At 34.7% G+C, this 24,192-nt stretch overlaps 1 protein-coding gene across 1 annotated transcript; it reads right to left on the bottom strand.

Annotated features, from left to right (window-relative positions):
* Positions 1-8,332: 8,332 nt before the first annotated feature.
* On the bottom strand, positions 8,333-22,415 carry LOC121371505 (lysophosphatidylserine lipase ABHD12-like). The gene is made up of 12 exons (XM_041497442.1): positions 22,300-22,415; positions 18,805-18,935; positions 18,078-18,183; positions 17,526-17,645; positions 17,056-17,132; positions 16,508-16,637; positions 15,215-15,252; positions 14,938-15,017; positions 13,965-14,047; positions 13,369-13,447; positions 12,451-12,578; positions 8,333-11,996 (listed from the first exon to the last, which is right to left on the bottom strand). Exons 1-12 carry the CDS (start codon positions 22,404-22,406, stop codon positions 11,957-11,959), a joined length of 1,119 nt encoding a protein of 372 aa, XP_041353376.1. The 5' UTR covers positions 22,407-22,415; the 3' UTR covers positions 8,333-11,956.
* Positions 22,416-24,192: the final 1,777 nt, after the last annotated feature.

The following is a 24,192-nucleotide window of genomic DNA, read 5'->3' on the forward strand; positions in this document are numbered from 1 at the left end:
TGAACATGATATATAGCATACACAACAGAACTTGGCACATTAATGACAACAAGACCTGAACAAAACATAGCAAAAAGCTGAACATGAGAAAATAATCACTATAGAAAATGAACGTGACATAGCACTTGCGACAGTTTATTTGTTTGTTTTGTTTAACAACACCACTAGATCACATTGATTAATTAATCATCGGCTATTGGATGTTAAACGTTTGGTAATTATGACTGGGGAGATCACTGAACACACAACAGAACCTGGAGAGATCACTGGACACACAACAGAATCTGGAAAGATCACTGAACAGTGAACACACATTATAACCTAGAGAGATCACTGGACACACAATAGAACCCGGAGAGATCACCAAATACACAACAAAACCAGGAGTGTGTACTGAACACACAACAGAACCCGGAGAGTCAATCTGATTAAAATTAGCTCTACTGGTCTACAGGTAATAGTAATTAACCAGTGGAGCTAATTTTAATTACATTGCCGGAGAGTACACCCACGCACAAAATAAGCTGTAGAGTTTACTGTTCACTCAATATAACCTGGAGAGAATCCTGCATACTCAACAGGTGGACATGGTATAGTACTACTTCTGGATTTGATAGTCAGTACACTTGGAAATGTAAACCCTATATCCTTTGAATGAGCTTCACTTGAACCCGGTGTAGCCCAAACCAATAAGCTGCTAAACATAGTTTTTTCATTAAAGGATACCAGTTTTAGTAAGCTTAACCATTCTGGTTTGTCTGTTTCACTAGCTGATAAACCAGGTTTTCTTGAAACTAGTGAAGTACACCCTAAGGCAGTAGAACCAGGAACTATCTGCAAAAGGACTCCCATGGCGCAAAGAACACGGAAAGAACACTGCACACAACATGACATCAGCTTTTCTGATGACTCATCAGGAATGAATACTTGCCTGATTCTGATGCACCATCATCAAACAACGAACATGGAGCACTACCACCACAATGTTTCTGCCAGATAAGAAATATTTGGGCATTGCTCTATGGAATTGAATGCAACCACAGTCAACAGAGAAAATGGGTTAAGTTTAGGGTTAGGATTAAGAAAATCATACAGTAATGATAAGAGTAATTAATTTTGTCAAAAAGTTAACTTAAAGGGACATTCCCGAGTTTGCTGTATTGTAAGATGTTTCCGACTAATAAAATATTTCTACGATTAAACTTAAATATTAAATATATTTTCTTGTTTAGAATATTTTCTTGTTTAGAATATCACCGTCTGCATATTCAGTATGTTTCTGGTCGTCTTAATATTTGTAAAAAGCCCAAACTGGATTTTGTCTTCAAATAATTTCGTACGTACGAAAAAATTATATTTTAGGAAATAAAATGAAATTTAACCTAGTACAAATATTAGAACGATCAGAAACATGTTTAATATACAGCCACTAATATTTTATGCAGAAAAATATATTTGATATGTAATTACAATCGTTAAAAATTCTTTGTTAGTCGGCAACATGTTAAAATGTATAGCAAACTCAGGAATGTCCCTTTAAAAAAAGAATTCTACAAAAATATTTGGGTATGGCAGAAACCCTGCACCAGGTAAGGTCACACAAAATCAGAGGTGGGTCAAAGAAAACGAGGATTTCACGAGTCAGAGTAGTTTTTTTCACATTATTATTTTGTTCAATTGGTGATTTTATTTATCGTATTATTATTAACAAAAGTAAAATAACTTTTTTCACGTAATATTTTGTTTAAGCGGTGATTTTATTAATACGTACTTCTACTTGTATTCCTTTTTGAATGTTTGCTTCTAAATGTGTTCTATTTACAAGCTTTCTCCTTTTTAAACATAAATATGTGATTTGCAAAACTGAAATGTTTTAGAAGTGATGGTTCTTTCAGAATAAATATTTAAATTTACTTGATATACTGTTGGTCGTAAATGACGCATTTAATTTAATCATAAATAAAAACTACAACTATTTAAGCAAATAACTAAAACACCTAATATGCTATAAATACCGCAAATATACAAAGAAATAGTAAATATGTTCAGCTTTCATTGTCATTAAAACAAAGTCGACATCTTAACTACTCATCAAGAAAAACAGTTTTCCTTCATTATCTCGGCTTTTTAAAAATGAATTTCGATGCACTTACGTCCTTCTGGCTCTCACGCGACGGTTTAATGACACCCCAGCACGAAAAATACATCGGCTATTGGGTGTCAAACTATGGTAAATGCAAACATTAACTAATTAGAATGTTTTTCTTTCAATTACTAGTATTATATGTTGTACGTCGTTAGTTCTTTGACACCCAGTTTTTATGCTGTGATATTTTAAATCTAAATTAATAATAAAGTTTAAATTAAGTACATGTAAATAAAAACAGTATTGTGGGTTTTTTTTTTTTTTTTTATTTAACAGTTCTATGCATGGTATTTTGAAGGTCTGACCACGTTATTTTCATACACAATTTACTTGTTTGACATCCAATTAACCGGTGTTTTGTGTCCGTGTTGTGTTGGTAAACATTCATTCATTCTGCTCTGATTAACAACTTACGTCTTTACTTCACCCGTGACCCAGGTTATCACACAGTGAGGATATCCTATTGACAGGTCACAGTAATTACCTTGTGATACACTGTGACAAGTTCCGTCCGTCAGCAGGGACGTGCCTAGCGGGCGATGGGTGTTAGTGGAATCTCCGGGGAAGGGGAAGACACGGGGACAATGCCTCCACTTCTAATCATCCCCCCCCCCCCCCCACTATGTATATTTTCCTCTCGCCCCATAATGACCCTGGGGCATAACGACTTAATGGGTAGGTGTTAGACCACTACTCTCTTCTTTCTCACGAACCCTGTCCTTGACAGACAGCCCAGATAGCTGGTGTCCAGGACAGCATGCTTGAACCATAATTGGATTTCACGCCAGTTCCCCAGTAAATACGAAAACGTGGCCCTTTTTGTACTAAAAAATGCCTCCATTACTACAAAAGTTCCCGTTTTGTCCAATTGAAAACGACCGTTTATTATTGTGCCCTCAATTCCGTTTTACTGCCTCCCCACTTATTTAAGTTTGGCACGGCCCTGGTCAGTGTTTACTACATTCCATGGTCACTGTCTCTATATGGCCAAATACGTGACTAATTTAGTCTCTAAGACACTGTTTTTATTTTCTGTCCAGGCTAAAGCTCATGTGATTTATCTCTCTGTTTGCTGGGTGTACTTTGTAAGTAAGAGATTCAGTCCTGCCCAAGGCAGAACATAACTTTTATTATACAAAGAAATAAACTGTCATATCTTGGTCGAAATAGTTTTTCATAAACAACAAGATGAAGAATAATTTTAAAGCTATAAACAACATCACTCAAATAAACTGTCCGTTTGCAACAATATAAAACTACAGCAGATCCAGAGGAAAGTTAATAGTTTGTTTTGTTGAACGACACCACATTGATTAAATAATCATAACCTATTGGATGTCAAACATTTGGTAATTCTGACACATAGTCATGGGCGTCGATCGGTGGGGGACGGGGGGGGGGGGGGGGGACGCGTTCCCCTCACTTTTCAACGCCTGGGGGACAATCTATATAATGCAAAAGCAACAACAATAAAAAAACTTTTTTTTTTAAAGTAAAGTAAAGTTTGTTTTATTTAATGACGTCACTATAGCACATTGATTTTTTATCTTATCATCGCCTATTGGACGTCAAACATATGGTCATTCTGACACTATTTTCAGAGGAAACCCACTGTCGCCACATAGGCTACTCTTTTTACGACAGGCAGCAAGGGATCTTTTATTTGCGCTTCCCACAGGCAGGATAGCACAAACCATGGCCTTTGTTGAACCAGTTATGGATCACTGGTCGGTGCAAGTGGTTTACACCTACCCATTGAGCCTTGCGGAGCACTCACTCAGTGAACCCAGTACCTACCAGCCTGTAGACCGATGGCCTGCCACGCCGCCGTTTTTTTTTTTTTTTTTAAAGTTTAACCACTAATGTACACAAACACACACACTAACACGCCCCCCTCCCCACTTTTAAAGCCGGATTGACGCCCATGACACATAGTCATCAGAGGAAACCCGCTATATCTTTTCTAATGCAGCCAGGGATCTTTATATGCACTTTCCCCCAGACAGGAAACCATATACCACGGCTTTTGACCAGTTGTGGTGCACTGGTTGTAGGAAAAAAAAAAATCTCAATCTGTTGAATGGTTCCAGCAAGGTAATTCGACCAACTGAGCTAAATCCTGTCATCAGATCCAGAGGAATTCACACAAAAAAAAATACCCGCCCCCGCCCCCACCAAAAAAAAAAAAAGAAGAAAAAAAAGTCAACTGGTTATACCAGTCCCATCTCACTTTGTGATCTATAATTCACACTATTTAGGACAAGACTCACATGCACACATATAGTATTTATTAATTCACAAAAATGCAAGTATTCATACATTGACAAAAATCAAGTCTATTTCTGTAAAATATTATGTATATTACGACCTATAAGACATCCTTTCATCAATTTGAATGAAATCAGATCAACTTGTGTATGGTCTATTTATAAACACCACTGGTTTATAAACCAGTTGAGCCAATTTCAACCACACAGTTATTTGATATTTAATCAATATAAAGATTGAATAACCATGGAAAAGTAAAGCATAACATCTTCTATATTGTGTTCATTTGTGCGTTGTTTATGTAAAATAAATAAAACCTCATCTTCTTACAACTAGAACTTGGACATCCACTAAACACCAAATACTCCTTGAATCCTCAAGTGTTTATTTCCTATGCTGTGAAACCTGTGATATATAATACCGGGGAAAACCCAAAATAAAACGATTTAAATACAAATAAATAATGGGGAAAGTAATCAGCCAGTGCTAAAATAAATAATGCTTTTACTCAATGCGTAGTTGAGACATTAAGTTTGACTAGTTTCAATCACTGAAAGGTCAAGGTTAATTAAGTGAATATTAATGTTCGAGTTGTCAACTGCGTGACCTCATCGTTTTCATTTCAACATACTATCATACAAATGCCAAAAATGAAACATTGAAACATAAATATATATTTTTAAAAACCTTGCTTTGTAACTTTCTTTAAAAATTAAGTGTTTTAAAAGTCCAATGTAAAAAAATTTAAAATTCAATAGTTATCAATTATAAATTTTTGTGTATTACACTTGTGTATTAAACTTCTTCTTTTGGAATTTGTAACTTTCATTCTAAATATCCAAGACTGCAGCCTAATTTAATAAACTCTTGCAACTTGCTGTTCAGTGCAAAACATGAACTATATATGTACAGTGTACTTGAATTAAAATTTTGCTTGGAAACATAAATAGATATTAAAATTTTAGATAGCCATTCTAAATATACAAGACTGGCTTAATAAAATAGTTTTCACAACATCTTCAGTAATAATAAAACAGCGACAATACTAAATTCTTTCAGTGTAAATAAACTCTAAATACTCAGATTTGCAAATTGTTAAATTAAACATTTTCAATGAATGTCAAATTGATATGGTTACATACATATAATTACAGTAAAACCTGCATCTAAACAATAACTTTCAGAATAATCATATCTAGGTCATTACTATAAATAGTCCAAAATTATCTTCCACTCTTAAAAGAACACAGGTTAATATATACTGATGTCTCTTGTAGGATACATTAAAACAAACCATTGGTGTATAGCGATACATAATTATGTCTATAAACATCTGTCATTTTAAAAACAAAATAGAAAACACCTATATCATCTTTCCTTTATTGAGGTTCTAACTTGCGTCATTCTGATTTCTAGGAAGTGATCCATCATAACTGTTGTTGGTGATGTGCAATTGTCTTACATGGCAAGATTATGCTATTTTTGGCAACATTTAAAGATTTGCCAATATAAAGATTAAAAGAATCCTTCATATGTGTCCATATGGGACAGGGCTATTCCACCCGAGGGTACATAATTTGTTGTCAGGGACGAGGCTTGCAGAGTCCCTGACGTCATATTATGTACCCGAAGGTGGAATAGCCCTGTTCCACATGGATACATAATGGAGGATTATTTTTCTCCCATCCAGTACCGGTAGATGAAAAACAAGCATTTTGGGAAAACATGAAAAACCTATATTTTTTTATATTTTATCGTACAATAAAATAATCATAACCACTGAAAAGATCGTACCCAAAAATGGTTTATACTTAAAGTATAAACCGAAAATGATAGAATAATTTCATTATGACAGCAGGTTTCCTTGTTTTTATGAAATATAAAAAGCATTTCATGTGACATCACCCAATGTTAATATCAGCTCAAACAACAGAAGTCACGTGGTCATGCAAGACCGATTTACTCTGCATGGGCTGACATCATGGAATATGCCCATCTTGCATGGCTAAGGATGGGAGAAAAATAAAACCTTATTACATGTACATAACATTTAGTGAAATATCTTAAAATATCAGTGAAATAAGTGTTATCAGTCACTCGGTGACAATAACACATTTTAGAGTGAAAATTTCACTATTTCACTCTTAAATGTGTTATCGTCACTGTAGAAAGTGTTATCTTCACTGTAAGAAAGCCAGAACTATTTTGCTGCTGGCATTTTAAAAATAAAGGTAAATTGCCAAAAGTTATATAATAAATAGAAAATTTCATGTTTTTTTTGTCAAATGTGATTTATAACTCATCTCGTGAAGTTTGCAAACATACCACACTCGTCGCGCAAGCCTTGGTGTAGTCTGATGGATGCCAAATATGTGAGAGTTGTCAAGCAAAAGATCAGTACCAGAGTGCTCACTTCATTTTTCCTTTCCCATACTTATACTGTCCTGAGTATACACATCAGCAATGAGGGGCCTGGGCTATCAATCCACAGGTACCTCCAACCAACAACCCTGGGGGTGCTATGGTTATATCATATAATAAAAGAGTAACGATAGAACACTTCTAGACAAACTGATTTTAAACAATTCACCAATTTTTGGAAGTGTCCTACCTTTACTTTTTATTATATAACATAACCATAGCACCCTCAGCATTGTTGGTGGGGGTTACCTATGTATCAGTCTACGGCAGTGAGTTAAAGGCTAATTATCAGTGGTTAGTGACAGAAAAGTCATTGTAGTGGCCTTACATCTTCCCACTGAGCTGTTAAACTGACCCTGGGTGGGAACCAGTACTGGGATTTGAACCCAGCACCTACCAGCCTTATGCTGATGGCTTGACTACTATACCACTGAGTGTGCTCTGTGTACAAACTGTATTTACAATACATAGGGGTCCTTTGTAACAAAGATGTTAACTATGATAGAAGTAATTGTTACCAGTACTTACAAACTGTTACTTGATGGTGCCAAGTATAATAAACAAATTATATTATAACAAAATGTGATAACACTGTATAAAAAAGAAAACAAATTAAATATCTGCAAATTGGACAATGCTACAGAGCTAAAACAACAGAAAATCTAAAATGCCCACTCAAGAAATGCAAAAACTAAGTAAACACACAAGAGATGCTCCTAACAGTGCTAAAATAAGCAAAACTGGAAACAATCACTCTAAACAGTGCTAAAATAAACAATTCAACAAAAACACATAAAAGAATAATCGAATACTAGAAATTAAACAATGATTAAAAGCTTAAAAACAAAACATTGCATTGGTATAGCATTATACTATGTAATAAAATCTGACAGAAAATACCCACAACCTACTGAATACAGCACAACAAACTAAAATTTGAAGGGTCCACGAGAATACTCTGCAATCATGGAATATTTATGCCCAAGAACCCATAAATTTACCAACTACTTTTAATGGCCTACCATAATTATAGGATTTTAATTTAGTTTGTGATTGTGACTGACATACACAACCGTTATAATACTTACTGTCTGACTGGACATCATAAGTTATTGCCACAGACCCTTCATATATATATATATATATATATATATATATATATATACACAGTTACCAATATATGACATGATCAATAAGGTTAAGTAAGAATTGTATATCATTTTAAATGTAATCACAAACATCTTACTGGAACAAACTTGTAAGGGCCTGTCCAGAAATTATCACATGGTGTAGCAGGAAAGAGCAGGGTGGGAATAGAAGGCATAGGCGTACTGGCTCCCATTTTTGTATGGGGGCAGGCTGTCTTTTGCCCGAGTTAAACGAAAATGTCCCAATCTGGATAACAACATTTATTCATATTACCATTACTACCAAACAGCTATATAGGGTTGCAAACGAATCACTATGCATTTTTACATGGATTACAACTAATTTTGAGGGTAAAATGATGGAAATACATGGTAAAAAAGGTCTCAAGTTAGCACATTTTGCCAGAATATTTGTATAAATTTTGCCAGAATTTGAGGTTTTGTTACATCACTAGGGGGCAATTGCCCCCCATCTCATACACTTATGGGGAAGTCAAATGAATTACTTTATGAATTATGGAAATTTGTTAAATGCAACTAATTGCCAATTATTCTGTGGGGGTGGGGTTCAATTTAGGACAGAAATGCTCTTCCATGCAATATTTTCTAAAACAGACTACATATCACAGACAAGAGTAAGAAATTGAGAAGTTGATAATAATTCACATGCAATCAAAGAGAAATATTTATATTAATAGGATATTAAATCATCTATGATTTCACATCAAACCTACACCCAAAGTGGATACGAGCTGACAGTTTGGTATGGAATGGTAGTGACTTTAATATTGTAAATAATGTTTTTAAACACAAACCACATGTTTAAATGTATTGGTGTTGATGATATTTATGACATTGTCAAAACATGTTACATCCCAATGGGACATTATTTTGACTAATTGGGTAGTACAATGTAGTACAATGTAATACATAATTAGATGATTAAATTTTTAACATGTTTCAGAATGCCTAAATATCCATATTACACCAATCTGCATACTAACATGATTAAATAATTCTGATTACTCACACACAAATACAAAAACAATGTTTAATAATAAAAAGGAAATTTTAACGATCCACATCGCACATTAAAAAAAATAAAAATCTTCATATAAATAAAATGAAAAAATGCTCATCAAAAGTGCTATATTTAGCCACTGTGACTTACAAACATAGTCTACGTTGTGACTGTCCTAATTTTAAATGTGACTAAAATCTACCATGGACAACTGTTTATATGTGGCTTTGAAATAAAACACAAGTAAATGATACTAGGGGTATGGTTGGGTTTTCTTGCTAGCACACTTTATTCCTAGTTCTTCTTAAAACATTATGACAAGGGTACTATGCATTGTAAATAATCTAACTACAGAGAGTGCAGACCCAATCCTCAAAATATGTCAATAACAATTACAAAACTCATTAAGTCCACAATTGGGGGAAAAGGAAATGCATATTTGGTACACGCAGACAAGGTTACATAGCCAGTGGTTATCCTATCATGGATTAAATCCCCTTATATGTTCGATACAAACTAGCGATAGACACACATAGTTAATGTTATTTGAAACATACACTGACATACATCTTGTGTCCTTAACGAGTTTTGTAAAAAAGTAATCAATTATTCAGATGTTGCGTTATCTTGTGTTAATTACTGGATGCATTTTTACTGTAACCAAAGCCCACACTTTGAAGCTTTCTTAGCAATATGAAATCGTGAAACCATTGCAGGCTGTGACATCACCAAAACATGTCATAGTGATGTCATAGCTTGTGATGGTTTTATGATTTCATAGTGCTAAGTACACTAAGAAAATATGGGCCTAAGTTCACAATAAATCAAATCTGTTTCTCGTTTGCCATGGCCAAGCTAATATTTATTGCAATGTACAAGTTTGACACACAGTTTATAAGTTTGACATTACACACAACAGATAAAAACTCCAAGTATATAACCAATAGGTTCATGGCGTAAAACATTTCAAGTAGTCCATTAATTGCTAAAACTGTTTGCTAATTTTGATTCCTATAATTAAATTGTTACAAATGAGAAAAAGGTATATATAGGTACATGCAAAAGTGTGAAAAGTTGGTACAAATGGGAAAAAAATAAAGTATATATTTACATTCAACAGTGGTTATTTCAGAAATAATCATATTTGTGATGAGATGAATTCAAGAGACTATGTCTTCAAAAAGCAGCAAGGGCTCTTTTATATTCATCTTCTCATAGGCAAGACAGTACATACCTTTGGTGTAGCAGTGATGCAGTGTCCAATTTCAAAAGATTCCAAACACATACCAATCTAGTAGGGCACTGGTGACCTGGTTTTTTTATTTATGTTCCTTCAAAATATTTCCTGGCAGAAAGCCTGACCAATAACACATTATTACTGTTTATTTCTGAACCCTTAAGGTTAATGTTTGTTTTCTTTAACAACATTACTAGAGCACAATGATTAATTTATCATTGCCTATTGTATGTCAAATATTTGACAATTCTGAAATATAGTCTTAGAGGAAACCTGTTACATTTTTCCACAGTAGAGGTTCTATTAAATACACTTTCTCATAGATAGGACAGCACATACCATAGTCTTTCATAAACCAGTTGTGGGTCAATGGTTGGAATGGAAAAAACCCAAATCAGAGAATGAGTTCACTGAGGGGGGTTCGATCCTTCTAATGATCTCAAACGAGTGCTCTACCAACTAAGCTTGGTGTTAATATCAATCGTTATTCACAGATACACCCTTGTCCCTCCTTACCTCAATTCAAAATGTTATCTAACCCCCACCCACAGAAAAAATATATTTTGAAAAGACTTCTCTTCCAATACGATTATTTCTGGTATAACCATAACAAAACTATTCTCAAAAAACACAATACACAAATGTGTATTAGTTACACCAAAGATACACAAATGTGTATTAGTTACACCAAAGAAGTCATGAGTTTCAGATCTAAACAAAATTAAATAACATCTATCACATATCACCGAATATTTTAAACTAAGACTTAAATATAAATTCTAAACAGAATAGGTAATTTAGTTTTCTTGAAAACCGATTCAACATTTTAAGCACTCCTAGTTTGTAGATAAAGAAGTTGTTCAAAAGTTTGTTACATAATGCTGGAAAAACCAATGCACAGATATATTAACAGAAAAATATTATATAGTACTTAACAGTCATACCTAGTATTACCTGTTAATTATCACCAGTATATTAACAATCAGAGGTATATTGTCCATTGTATTTTTAAAATGTCCTTAAATGACACAGACCACTAAAACAAAATATACATGTTTTAAGGTGAATGCTAAACATTTTGAACCCTGTAGCTATTACATGTAGCTATATAATGAAGGAGACAGAAGAAAAATAATTGGAGAAATCATGAATAAATATCTACCCTATTATGACTTTCGCTAAAAATAAAATAATTAAAATGTCAACATAGCCAGACAATAAAATAATAAAAACTTTCAGTGGCCAGAGTAGAACCCAAAGAATCGTTTATCGGAAATGAGAGATGTTTAGCACAAATGGCCACAAGGGACAAAAACAAAGAAAAAAATGAGAGAAGAGAAAAATAGAGATGGAAGTCAACAGGGAAAAATTATTTATGGTAATTATTTTGACTTGAAAATCAAAACATAATAAATAAATAGATAGAGATTACAAAAAATAATTGTTATATACATTAATTTGGAAGCATGTCCTGGCAATGGAAAAAAATCCCATAAAATTTTAACTTCACAAATTCAGGAGTGATATTTGTTTGCATTCCTTAGCAATGTGTTTTTGTTTTTACTCAGATGTTTTTAAGGTCTGCAAAATTGTTAAATACAAAAACAGGACAACGAAAAACATAAAAAATATTATGGAAAATTCAACATATATTACTCCCTGAGATATATATATATACATGTATATATCAAAAAGCATAACAGACTTGATACAGATTAGTTCTTCTTTTTTCCAATTGACTTGTCCACAAAATTTCTGAAATAAAAATTAACACCATGTTTTGTGTCAGGTTCATGGAAACAAGTGAAATTCACTTCTTAGGGAAAATTGTAAAGTACTTCAGACAAAATTCTATGAAAAGGCTTCCATCAAATGGTTTTTACGTTAATATTACAGATTGTTAATGGTTTAGCAATTGTAAAAAAATTCAAGTTTTGAAGCTGTAGACTTGCCTCACAATGTTATAGCATTATGTACCTCAGTTTTTTTTCTCAACACTGTTTATATTTTCCTGTTACTCCATAACAACTTATACAGTGTGGCTGCAACACCCCACCCCACCCCCAATGATGGTGCCTCCAATATAAAATCCTGGTTACACCAATGATATTCGATGGTAAGAAATGGTGAAATAATAAAAATATGTATCCGATACTGTAACTATAATGATTTAACAATCTTAACGAAATTCAGTTTAATTGTCACTTACTGGATAATGCCGGGCAGGTTTGGAGACTTGAAGATGTGTTTGTGACCGAAGCCGTCATCTCCATCAAACACCTGGAACTCCACATCACCATGGTGATCTTGGCGAGACTCTTTAGCCGCATGATACAACTGAAAATTAAAACATATTTTTAAAAATCTAGTTTTACTCTTTAAAGTTGGCATAAATCCACAAACAGGTTGATCAGCAAGTCAGGGCTAGCTCTGGCACTTGCCAAATTTGTCAATTGCAAATTTTGAAAGCAATTGGCGAATTTTATTTTAGTTTGGCGAAATAATTTCATGTAATAATTGACATTTAAAAAAAATAACTGACAATTTCAGAAACTTTTTAAGTTTAACAGACAATTTGGCGAATTGTTTTGCTCACCTAGAGCTAGCCCTGCAAGTGTTCTTCACACTATTGATGTGTATCATGGTTTGAAACTATCAGTGAAATCACGAAATACAAATACAAAGTAGTCAGTCATACCATCAAGGGAGGTAACTCCTGACAGTCAAATAAATTCATGTTTGGTACAAGTAACGGATTCAAGATTCAGCAAAGGATAGTTTAACGTAAAAGGTTGAGGTGACTATGATAAACTGAGGATAACTTCAGTCAGCCATTTTGCTAACATTTACAAACTATTGTCAATGGTTCCCAATGTGGTAATTTGGAGTAATATGTAGCGTAAAAATTCAGTTTCGCAAGTGTTGGCAACAAATGGCTCACTAAAATTAGCTGAATGTATCGCTTGGAACATAATGTTGCCTTATGTCATGACTATAGAAAACTTTTGCAAAACAATTGTGACATGATAACAGAAATATATAACACAACCTCTCAAACACCAGATGAGTCTTCATTACTGAGCTTTTTGATTCTACCACAAGGAATACAGAAATCAGAAAAACCCACCTTTTTGCCAAGGTGGAGTGGTACAATAGCATCATCTTCAGCATGCAGAATCAAAATCGGTGGTGTCACATGTTCAATACTGAAATAAATTGTGCTTCTATTAACTGTCATGGTATGGAAGAAAGAGTAGCATTCTCAAATCTTAATTAGAGTTCAAGTATGCCGTCCTGAAAACAAGACCCAGGGTACTGGGCTGTCTGTTAAGGTCAGAATGATTAAAAAAGAAAGAAAGTAGAAATAAATTAAAAGCAAGATTTATTTAGTCAACATAGGACTTACGGGTATTAGTTTCTGACTAATATTTTTCCTAGGTTTTAAATTTAAATAAAAATGCTTTGTTAACTTAAGAGTGATATCCAAAAATAACATTTTGCAAAATGTCTTCCAATTATCTAAAAGTTATTGGAATGTGACCTCAATATAACTGTTTATTTGGATAAGCAATAGTTATTATGATCAATATCGACTGGATATTTAGACTTTAGAATGAGGTACAAATTCAAGCCAAATTATGGTTTGTGAGAATTTACAAGAGAAAATGTTATAATTATTGAATATATGAAGCAAAATCTCAGGTACCACAGATGGTGACTTACTTTTCATCACTGTTGAAGAAAATCCCATTTTCTTTGATGGTATCAATAAAGATCCAACTAAACCAAGGTAATAGACGGTAAGGCTGAAAGAATATAAAAATCTTTATTAAAATTGGAAAAAAACTAAATATTCTAAAAATTTACACCAACATGATCTGCTTACTTTTGTGTGGAAATCACCATAATAGTGTCAAAAATAGCAATCCACATATATAGAGACTAAATACCAAAATAAGTTGTCGAACTCAAGTTTCTTCTACTTTTTTATTTAAGTGACCTGGACCCTGTTCCACAAAGCGATCTTAGCGCTAACTTCACCTTAAATGCATAACTACCTTATATAGACCGGCCTCGGTGGCGTCGTGGCAGGCGATCGGTCTACAGGCTGGTAGGTACTGGGTTCGGATCCCAGTCGAGGCATGGGATTTTTAATCCAGATACCGACTCCAAACCCTGAGTGAGTGCTCCGCAAGGCTCAATGGGTAGGTGTAAACCACTTGTACCGACCAGTGATCCATAACTGGTTCAACAAAGGCCATGGTTTGTGCTATCCTGCCTGTGGGAAGCGCAAATAAAAGATCCCTTGCTGCCAATCGGAAGAGTAGCCCATGTAGTGGCGACAGCGGGTTTCCTCTCAAAATCTGTGTGGTCCTTAACTATATGTCTGACGCCATATAACCGTAAATAAAATGTGCTGAGTGCGTCGTTAAATATATAATAAAAATAATAAAAAAATTTTATATACTTCGGTGATCTTAGCTCTAAGATCAATTCGTAGAATGGGGCCCTGATGTTAAAGGTTCATAGGGATTACAGTATATTGAAGATCAAATGTGTTCATATCTCAACAAATGATTGAACTTTCAAATTACAACACTTGCATCAATTTGTGTTTTGTGTCACTTTTACTATTCCCAAAAATGTATTGATATACTTTCTTTTGATCGTCAGTATATTATAAAGGCGAACGTACAAAAGAAAACGGATGATTTTCTGCTGCTTCTCGGATGTTATTGAAAGGAGCTTCCAGCACAACACCGAGTGGGGGTTCACCTGAAATGAAGGAAATGAAAGTTTGGTTAATTATTCTCCTGATGTTTTACAATTAATATTTTACATATGTAAATTAAATTTTAAGGTGGTTTCAATGAAAACAATTTTAAAAACATTTTATAAAGATTCTTGAAAATATATGTTTGTAATATGTGATTTAATAATATTAAATTATGAATAAGTCATATAAATCTTACCTTCATGGCAAAGCTTTTTGGCCAGTTTTGTTGTAATTCTGAAGACAGAAAAAAATAAAATATTATTCCAGATAAAAATTTGAGTTTAACACCTTTAATTATAATAAAATATAAATAAGTAGGCAAAACATTTTAAACAAATGGGACACCCATATATATGGTGTACCCCAAACATAAAAAAAGATAAAGCAAACTTATTGTTTACAGTACCTAATAATACGCATATATAATATATATATAAAGTATAAAGCTACATGTCCATATGCAGGTCTTGCTTATCTAACAATCATCAAAATAAGGTGTCATCCTTGATGTGTTGTAATGCCATCTGTTATCTATGATATGTGTTTGGAACTGCATCCTGCATGTATCAAAAGGGAATGTTTGTTAACAGCTCAGCACATTTTACACTACATGCGAATCACTGCAGTGGGTTCAAATCCTGCCAACTGACACAATGTGTTTTTAAATATTATGGTGTATGTGAATACAGTTAATTAGATGTTTGGTTTTAAACGTAAGAGAGGAAATGTGCTGCCATCACAGAGGCTAATTAGCAGCAAAGGATATGTTGTACAAGCTTTCTCACATATCAGGAAGTACACACCACAGGCTTTGTTATACCAGTCGTGAACTGGAACTAAGAAAGAGTTAGCTCCCCTGAGTTAGGTTTAGAAGGACATGTTTTATTTAAAAATACACTCAACACATTTTATTTACAGTTATATGGCATCAGACATATGGTTAAGGACCACACAGATATTGAGAGAGGTAACCTGTTGTCGCCACTTCATGGGCTACTCTTTTCGATTAGCAGTAAGAGATCTTTTATATGCACCATCCCACAGACACGTTAGTACAGCCTTTGATATACCAGTTGTGGAACGACAAATAGCCCAATGGGCCCACCGACGGGGATTGATCCCAGGCCGACCATGCATCGAGTGGGCACTTTACCACTGGGCTACGTCCTGCCCCCTTTAGGTTTAGAATAATATGTTGGACATAATCTTAAAGAACTGCTGGCACAAACATAGGATGGTTCTGATAAAACTAAACCGACTACATGTATATCATGAAACGAGAGCATAACAGACAAATATATGATTGGAAATGTTGTTCTTACCATGTGTTCCACTCTCTGGACATAATGAATTTGTCAATGCACTATTGCAGAAACTATAATCATGCTGTCACAGATGTATGTGTAATAACACTCATTATGAACACAGATTCTCATAATACACACAGTGAAAACAAACAAATGAAAGTGCTTTAGACTGTTAGACTTACGCTGTTCCCAAGGAGTGACCCCACAGAAACACTGGTGACGAGCCACTTCTTTCACGCACCCACTTGTACAGAAAATAGGCATCAGAAACAACTCCATCCTCAGAAGGTGACCCAGAGGAATCCCCAAAACCTGCAACACAACACATCCTTATTAAGTTATCAACATATATAACACATCCTTATTAAGTTTTAAACATCTGCAACACATCATTTTAGATTTTCAACAATAACAACACATCCTTACTGAGATATGGTCAAAATCTACTACACATGCTTATTAAGTTTTAAAAATCTATAAACCATCCTAATGCTGGTGTTGTCAAAACCTTCAGAGCATCCTTATTTTTTGTTGTCAAAATATATAACACATCCCTAAGAAGATGTAGTCACAATCTATAATATATCCTTATTACGCTGTTGTTAAAATCTACAATACATCCCTAAAAACTGTTGTAAAAATCCACAATAATTCTTTAAAAGCTGTTGTCAAAATCTACAATGTGTCATTACTAAGATATCATTAAAATAATACAGTATGAAACACTCACCTCTGTAGTCAATAGTGACAACATGGAAGTCTAAACTTGCCAGAAGTTTGTACATCTGGACTCTATGCCATCCTCCTCTGAAATAATAAATCAGGGAATAAATCACACAAGTAGGTATATGGAGACTAGAAATGTATGCTAGATGCATGATTTGTCTTAGGAGGGGTACAACCCCCCCCCCCCTAAAAAAAAAAGAGCATCTAAATAATCCAAAGACAACAATCATGCATGATATATATAGGCGATCGTCCTTAGAAAAATCCAGCATGAAAGATTTCCACCACTAATTTTTTTTTACCATCATTATATACTGGATTTCAACTATTTAATATAAGGCTGAAGTATGTGTGTACATAATACATCAAGACTGAAAGAAGTTACAAGGTAACAATGGAGTAAAAAATTCACAAACTTGAAGGAAACCTTGAAAAAAGAAGATAAGTCCCAGGTAATTCCTTGTATAGTGTTACCTGGTGCCACTGTTTCCATGGAGATAAACCATGATTTTATTTCCAGCTGCAAGCAGATCTTCATAAACATAGGGGTCGAGGGGGTCAATTCGATGCTCCAAGCTCTTTGGTAATATATGCCTACAGTGCAAAAACAAAACTTTCAGTAAAATATAAGATAAAACTGATGACTTAAATAAACCAAATCAAATTAAATATGAATTTGCCACAAATTATTAAGCATGGGTGAGAATGTACAAGAGTGTGACTGCTAAAAGGCAAGGGTCAAGGTCAAGGTCCTGGTGATGACTGAATTAACAAACCAGAAATGGTGCATCACAGGAAGCATCTGTGAAAAATATTTTTCTATACATTCAAAATGGCTTCAGATAAACATATGATTCAAATAAATTGTGGTTGGGGGGGGGGGGGGGGGGGAGAGGAGGATTCATTAAATACCCAACATGTGTGTTGTGGTACCAGTATATTAAATGTTACAGATATGATATTAAAAAGCATGTAGAAGTAAAAAGCCCAGACACTGAACTGTTTGCAATGGAATTGGAATCTTACCATGAGCCAAGCTGCACCCCGTTGTCCACAGTTAGGTACAAGTTTCTTGTTGTATTCAACCCAAAATCTGCTGGTCTGCTTAGGTCTATGAATGGAGGCCAGCGAACTGAAAGTGAAAAATATAAAAATTAGAATAACTTTAAAAATTACACAAACAAAGGGGTTTTTTCCCCTCCGCAAATTATCTTATGTCAAGAATTATTGCAAAGGTATTTGTTTTAATGTGGTTGCCACTAAGTTTCTGAACAACACAATTATAATATAAAACAAATTCTATCTAAACATGAAGATCGTTATAATAAATATTAAATGGGCTTTAGACCTTTGCAAGACAACATCAAGAAACTTATGTCAGGAAATATCTTGTTTTCAGTATTTTGATTAATAACTACTTTTTAAAGTTTTAAAACTGTGTAGAGATCTCCGACGTATGCACAGTGAATCACAACCTAATACTGAATGAAATTTTCTGTTTGTTAACTAACGACTTCTAAGGTACCGGTAATAATTTCCTTGTTTTTATTCAAGCATGTCACATTTTAAAATTCAATATATGTATGTCAATACAGTCTTAAAACAGCATTTGTTTTGTTTTGTAATCATGCATACTACTAACATGAGCCAGTTTACTAAAAACCAGATTAATTTACGAATAAATTTCAACTTTAAAGTATAAATATAATGTTCGAAAAAAAAGGAATGTAACTTTTAATGAAAGCAAACTCACCAACATTTGAGAAGATAACTTTAGGCACAATCCATGGGTTAGCTCGGATGAATATCGGAACAGCGATGTATGTCATAAATATCACCAATGCAAGAGCCTTTACCGTCCACAGTAAAGTACCCCAGTACTGTCTGCAGAATGGAAAACAGTTTATTAACATTATACATGTATATATACATGTGTATATCAAAGGCAGATCCAAGGGACTCCTAACTATATTCAAGTGCTTGCTAAGCCCCCCCCCCCCCAAAATAAAAATAAAAACCAATTCTGGATCCTCCATTGTATATGTTAAAATTAACGTTTGTTTTGTTTAACGACAACACTAGAGCACATTGATTTATTAATCATAGGTTATTAGATGTCAAACATTTGGTAATTTTGACATTTAGTCTTAGAGAGGAAACCCGCTACATTTTTCCATTAGCAGCAAGGGATATTTTAGGGTAGTACATACCACAGCCTTTGATATACCAGTTGTGGTACTAGCTGAGATGAGAAATAGCCCAATGGGCCCACCGATGGGGATTGATCCCAGACTGACCGTGCATCAAGTGAGTGCTTTACCACTTGGCTGCGTCCCTTCCCTCCACTGTATATGTTTGCTACACAGTAAGACCTATAACAGATGGCTACTTAATATTACTCGATGTTACTATATGAGATGATTCATAAGAATAGTATGTCTGGATCTTATTCTTAAAGGGGTTTTCTTATTTCTCTAGATACTGCCAAAAATATTTATTTATTAATTATTTTTGAAGGGTTATATGTTGAACTACAAAACTATATATTAAAAAAACACAACTATAATCAAATAATTTCATTTACTAGTAAACAAAAATATATTAATGTGTGGAGAATGTAGAAGGGGACTGACAGGTTAAACACATGACGTTGGACAACTAGATACAGTAAAACCCCTCTAAACCAAACACCCACTGGACAAAGTAAAAATTGTGATTTTAAAAAGTATCCAGTTTACAGAGGTTCTATCAGTGAATTAATCACAAAAGTGAGTCCCTTTTTTTAATGGTAACAATTTTTACGGTCTTGTTCACTAAATTTGCAGAGTTGGCACAGGGTCCAAATAGCCCTAGGGGAAAACCTGTGTTCTGTACCAATATTTAAAAAACTCCAGTTTTGACACAATTCTGGTTTACACAGTGTGCGGACCGTGCGGTTATGAGGAGTTTCACTGCATTATTTTGAATTCAGTTTACATCACTATGCTCACTAATATGTAAAGTACATGCAGAAGAACAGTTCCAAGACTTTTTACATGTATGCATATCACTTTTAGATTATTCATGTTTACTACAACAACCAAATAAAAGCTACAATGAAATGTGTAATTTAAGATGTGTTAAATTATGATGTAAGAATTTGCAATTTCTTATTTAAGTATACTGACACAGTCACACAAGTGAGTCATTCTCTTTACAGAGGGATTTATCAATACAATGTATAGCAGTAAACAAAACATGGTATGTGACTGTTAGAATAAGCTCTTATAAATAATTGTTATATAACTTCATTAGCATGCATGTGTGTTGAATTCCAAGGGCAACGTGTGTGGATTAATTTTTAACAATGAACATATATCTCACTAATCAACAGATGTTAACCTGTTTTCACATATATGTATTTTTAGATGGTATGTTTAGTTTTATGCATAAAATAATTATATAATAATGTGCTTCCAAAACTGGCAGTCCATGATATTGTACACTAACTGACCTTTAGCCATATCTGGTATCTAAATACCCACTGATAACAGTGAGTCACAAAGGGTAGTCACGGGGTGTAGTTCAGTCGGGTGTGATAGTTTGTAGGATTAAAATGATTTTTTTTTTTTTTTAACGACACCACTAGAGATCATTGATTTTTTTTAATCATCGGCTATTGGATGTCAAACATTTAGTAATTTTGACATGTAAGCCTTAGAAAGGAAACCCATTACATCTTTCCATAACAGCAAGGGATCTGTTATATGCACCATCCCACAGACTGACTAGCACATACCACAACCTTTGATATACCAGTTGTAGTGCACTGGCTGGAATGAGAAATAGCCCAATGGGCCCACTGACGGGAATAGATCCCAGTCCGACAATTTGTAGGCTTGACCCACCTGCCCATCCCCAGTGAAACCTCTTGGTTATTTCCAATTTTAATTTCAATCTGAGCACAATGACTATAGTTCATTCCATTATTCTATAAATAATTTCAGTTTGGTTTGACGTAAGAAGAAAAGTAAAAGTGTTTTGGAAATAAAAAAACATTTCACAGTATGAAAAAAGGAGTTCCCTGTCGACAGACTATAAGTGTAAATTGTTTTGCAAGATAACAGCTAAAAAACAAATCTTTGCAAATAATTAAAACATATATATATATATGTATATGTATATAGATATATAGATAGATAGATAGATAGATTAATAGAATCTATCACCGTTGTGTGGTATAGATAAGGCTATTCCAACCCAAGGGACAAAATATTTTTTCCAGAGGGTTGGAATTGCCGTATCTATCTATATCTCACAATGATGATTGATTTTTTTTCTTGCCCATTTAATTACAGTAACAAAACATTAATTTTGTATGCTACGGTCTGTTTATTGTAGAATGATTCATATACATTTCACCTGCCAACTCATTTAATCATACACAGAAAAATATAGTTCACCTTATGCAACGACATAAATATATAATGTTCAACTTACCAATAAATATGAAGTTGAAAATATTAATTTGTTTAAATATTTTTAAAACAATGATACAACGTGAAATGGCAAACAGAATTTTGAAAACCATGAGTTATAACGTCAATCGTCGTAAAACATGAGTTATGACATCACGCGTATGTAGAAATCATCTAGCCCTTGGGTCAGACAGATTTATCTAGCCCTAGGGTCAGACAGATTTTCCTAGCACCGTGCAAAAGCTGGATAACCCTGTCCAGTGGGCAAGAAAGAAAGATAGATAGATAGATCTATCTATATACATATATAAACATATATATATATATACATAGGGGGCCTATACATACACATACATACACATAGATAGATAGATAGATAGATTGACTGATTGATAGGCTTAACAAACCATTTATCATCAAAAATGCTACATAAGTTAACTGATGGAATATGACCAATTTCACTGATTGGTAATAAAATATAACTGATAGATAATGCTCAGCCATGATAATGCTGCTTTAAATTTAATGACACCGACCATGATATGATGTATATATTGCAAAATGTTCGTCAAATATGTTACAGCACTTTCTACAGTTACATAACAGCTATTTAAAAGCAATTTTAAACTAAAGAGAATCTGTCAATGTCAAATATCTATAAACAGAAGTCAACAGTGCAAAGTCTATGGACTAATGGAGTCCAAAGTCCATTTCCACAATCACGCATTAGTTAACCTGTTCTTTAATTACAAACGCACCAAATATTTAGTGCGATATATATTTTAAATTACCTTAAGTTTGACCATATTTCATCCATAAATGATGTCTTCATCTGTTTGGATTGTTTTATGTTGGAGGTGTTATCTTTCTGTCCCGCAGACTTGCTTTCGGGAAACATCACGCTGTAAACATTTAATCAAAACAAGGCTTTCTATTTTTAGCAATACTAGCGCATCGACGTCACTGGCTGTCATAGTTGTCGACCAATCAAACTTGATGAGAGGAGACTGATAGTGGTGCTTGGGATACCTTTCGTTAATCTTCGTATGAATTCGTTCGAGCTCGGAAAAGTTGAAAGTTTTGTTTTGTTTAATGACATCACTATAACACATTGATTTAACCATCGGCTATTAGCTGTCAAACATTTAGTCATTATTGACACATTGTCTATGAAGAAACCCCTTTCATTTTTTCCATTAGCAGCAAGAAATCTTTTATAGATACTTTTTGACAGACATGACAGCCCATACCATAGCCTTTGATATACCGGTCGTTGCGGAAATGAAAGGAATATTTAAAACTACGATTATATTGTGTATAACGCATGATTATTTCGCGAACTGGTAGAAAGAAGAAAGAGGACACCTAGCTACTGCCGCCACAAAGGCTACTCCTACCTATAAAGTGGCGGGATGTAGCTCAGTGGTAGAGTGCTCGCCTGATATAGCCGTATGGGCTCCCATTTTTTGTAGGTGGGCAGGCCCATTTTTGCCCGAATTAATCAAAAGTGGCTGAATTTGGATTACAACGTTTATTTATATTAGCATTACTGCTAGACAGCATATGTTTGCAAACGAATCGCCACACATTTTTACATGGATTACGCCTAATATTGTGGGTAGAATTATGGAAATACATGGTAAAAAGTATTCAGACCAGCTAATTTTCCCCGAATTTTTCGATTGTTTTTGCCCGAATTTGAGGATTTTCTCCAGAACTCGTACGCTTGTGTCGCCTGATGTGCGATGGGTTGTAGGATCGATCGTCGTCATTGGACTCTGCCCGTCCAACCACGTGTCCCGACGTCTGGTACATCAAAAACTGTGGTATATATGTAGGCCTACTGTTATGGCTATGAGGCAATGTACATAAACGACCCCTTGCTGCTTTATAAGTAAAAGTAGCTGTCTATGACACAATGTACATAAACGACCCCTTGGTGCTTTATAAATAAAAGTAGCAGTCTATGAGGTAGCAGGAGTAGTATAAGGGCCTGTATGGCGTCATGACCATGACCTTGGTATGAGTCATAGGTGTGTCATTATAGTCTGGCCTTGGCCGTGACCTTGGTGTACTTGGCAGGTGTGCGACCTTGGTGTGAGTCATAGTGGTGTGGTCTACTAGGGTGAACGCTCGCCCGTGTCCCTGACCGACTTAGGTTGGTACTGATGTCCTTAGACTGGCCCTGACCGACTTAGGTTGGTACTGATGGCCTTGGACTGGCCCTGACCAATTTGTTTAGCATTGACCGACTTAGAAGGCAGTGACTGGTATACCTGGGCAGGTGTGCGACCTTGGTGTAAGTCATAGCCTTGACGTACTTGGTGTGTGACTCATCACCTAGCCTTGACCTATCTAGAGGGCAGTGACTGGCATACCTGATTCAGGTAAGCAGCCGTGACTCATATTTTAGCCTTGGCATACTTGGGCCGGTACTAACGTCCTTAGGCTGGCCTTGGCCAGGTTCTGACGTCCTTGGACTGTCCCCCGACTACTGTCCTTGGCCTACTTACGACTGGCCTTGACCTATGTAGGCTCGTATTTGGATATAAAAAGGGGTGTTTTGTTAGTAGGTCATTCGCTTGCCGAAAGTTCTGTGAACGAGATCTATTTTTGCTCGTACGAAGAAAATGACATCGGGATATTCGAGCAGTGTTAGTAGCAGCAGCAGTAGCGACGAGGAC

Source organism: Gigantopelta aegis, chromosome 4 (genome assembly GCF_016097555.1).
Source record: "Gigantopelta aegis isolate Gae_Host chromosome 4, Gae_host_genome, whole genome shotgun sequence".
Classification (NCBI taxonomy): Eukaryota; Metazoa; Mollusca; class Gastropoda; order Neomphalida; family Peltospiridae; genus Gigantopelta; species Gigantopelta aegis.

What these genes read in the sequence shown, in the direction of transcription:
- LOC121371505 (XM_041497442.1), bottom strand. Translation starts at nt 22,406, where the DNA reads ATGTTTCCCGAAAGCAAGTCTGCGGGACAGAAAGATAACACCTCCAAC. An exon ending in CATGGAAACAGTGGCACCAG is followed by an intron (nt 17,133 to 17,525) that starts GTAACACTATAC and finishes TTATTATTTCAG; the next exon opens with AGGAGGATGGCATAGAGTCC. An exon ending in AACCTGCCCGGCATTATCCA is followed by an intron (nt 11,997 to 12,450) that starts GTAAGTGACAAT and finishes TTTTTATTTCAG; the next exon opens with AAATTTTGTGGACAAGTCAA.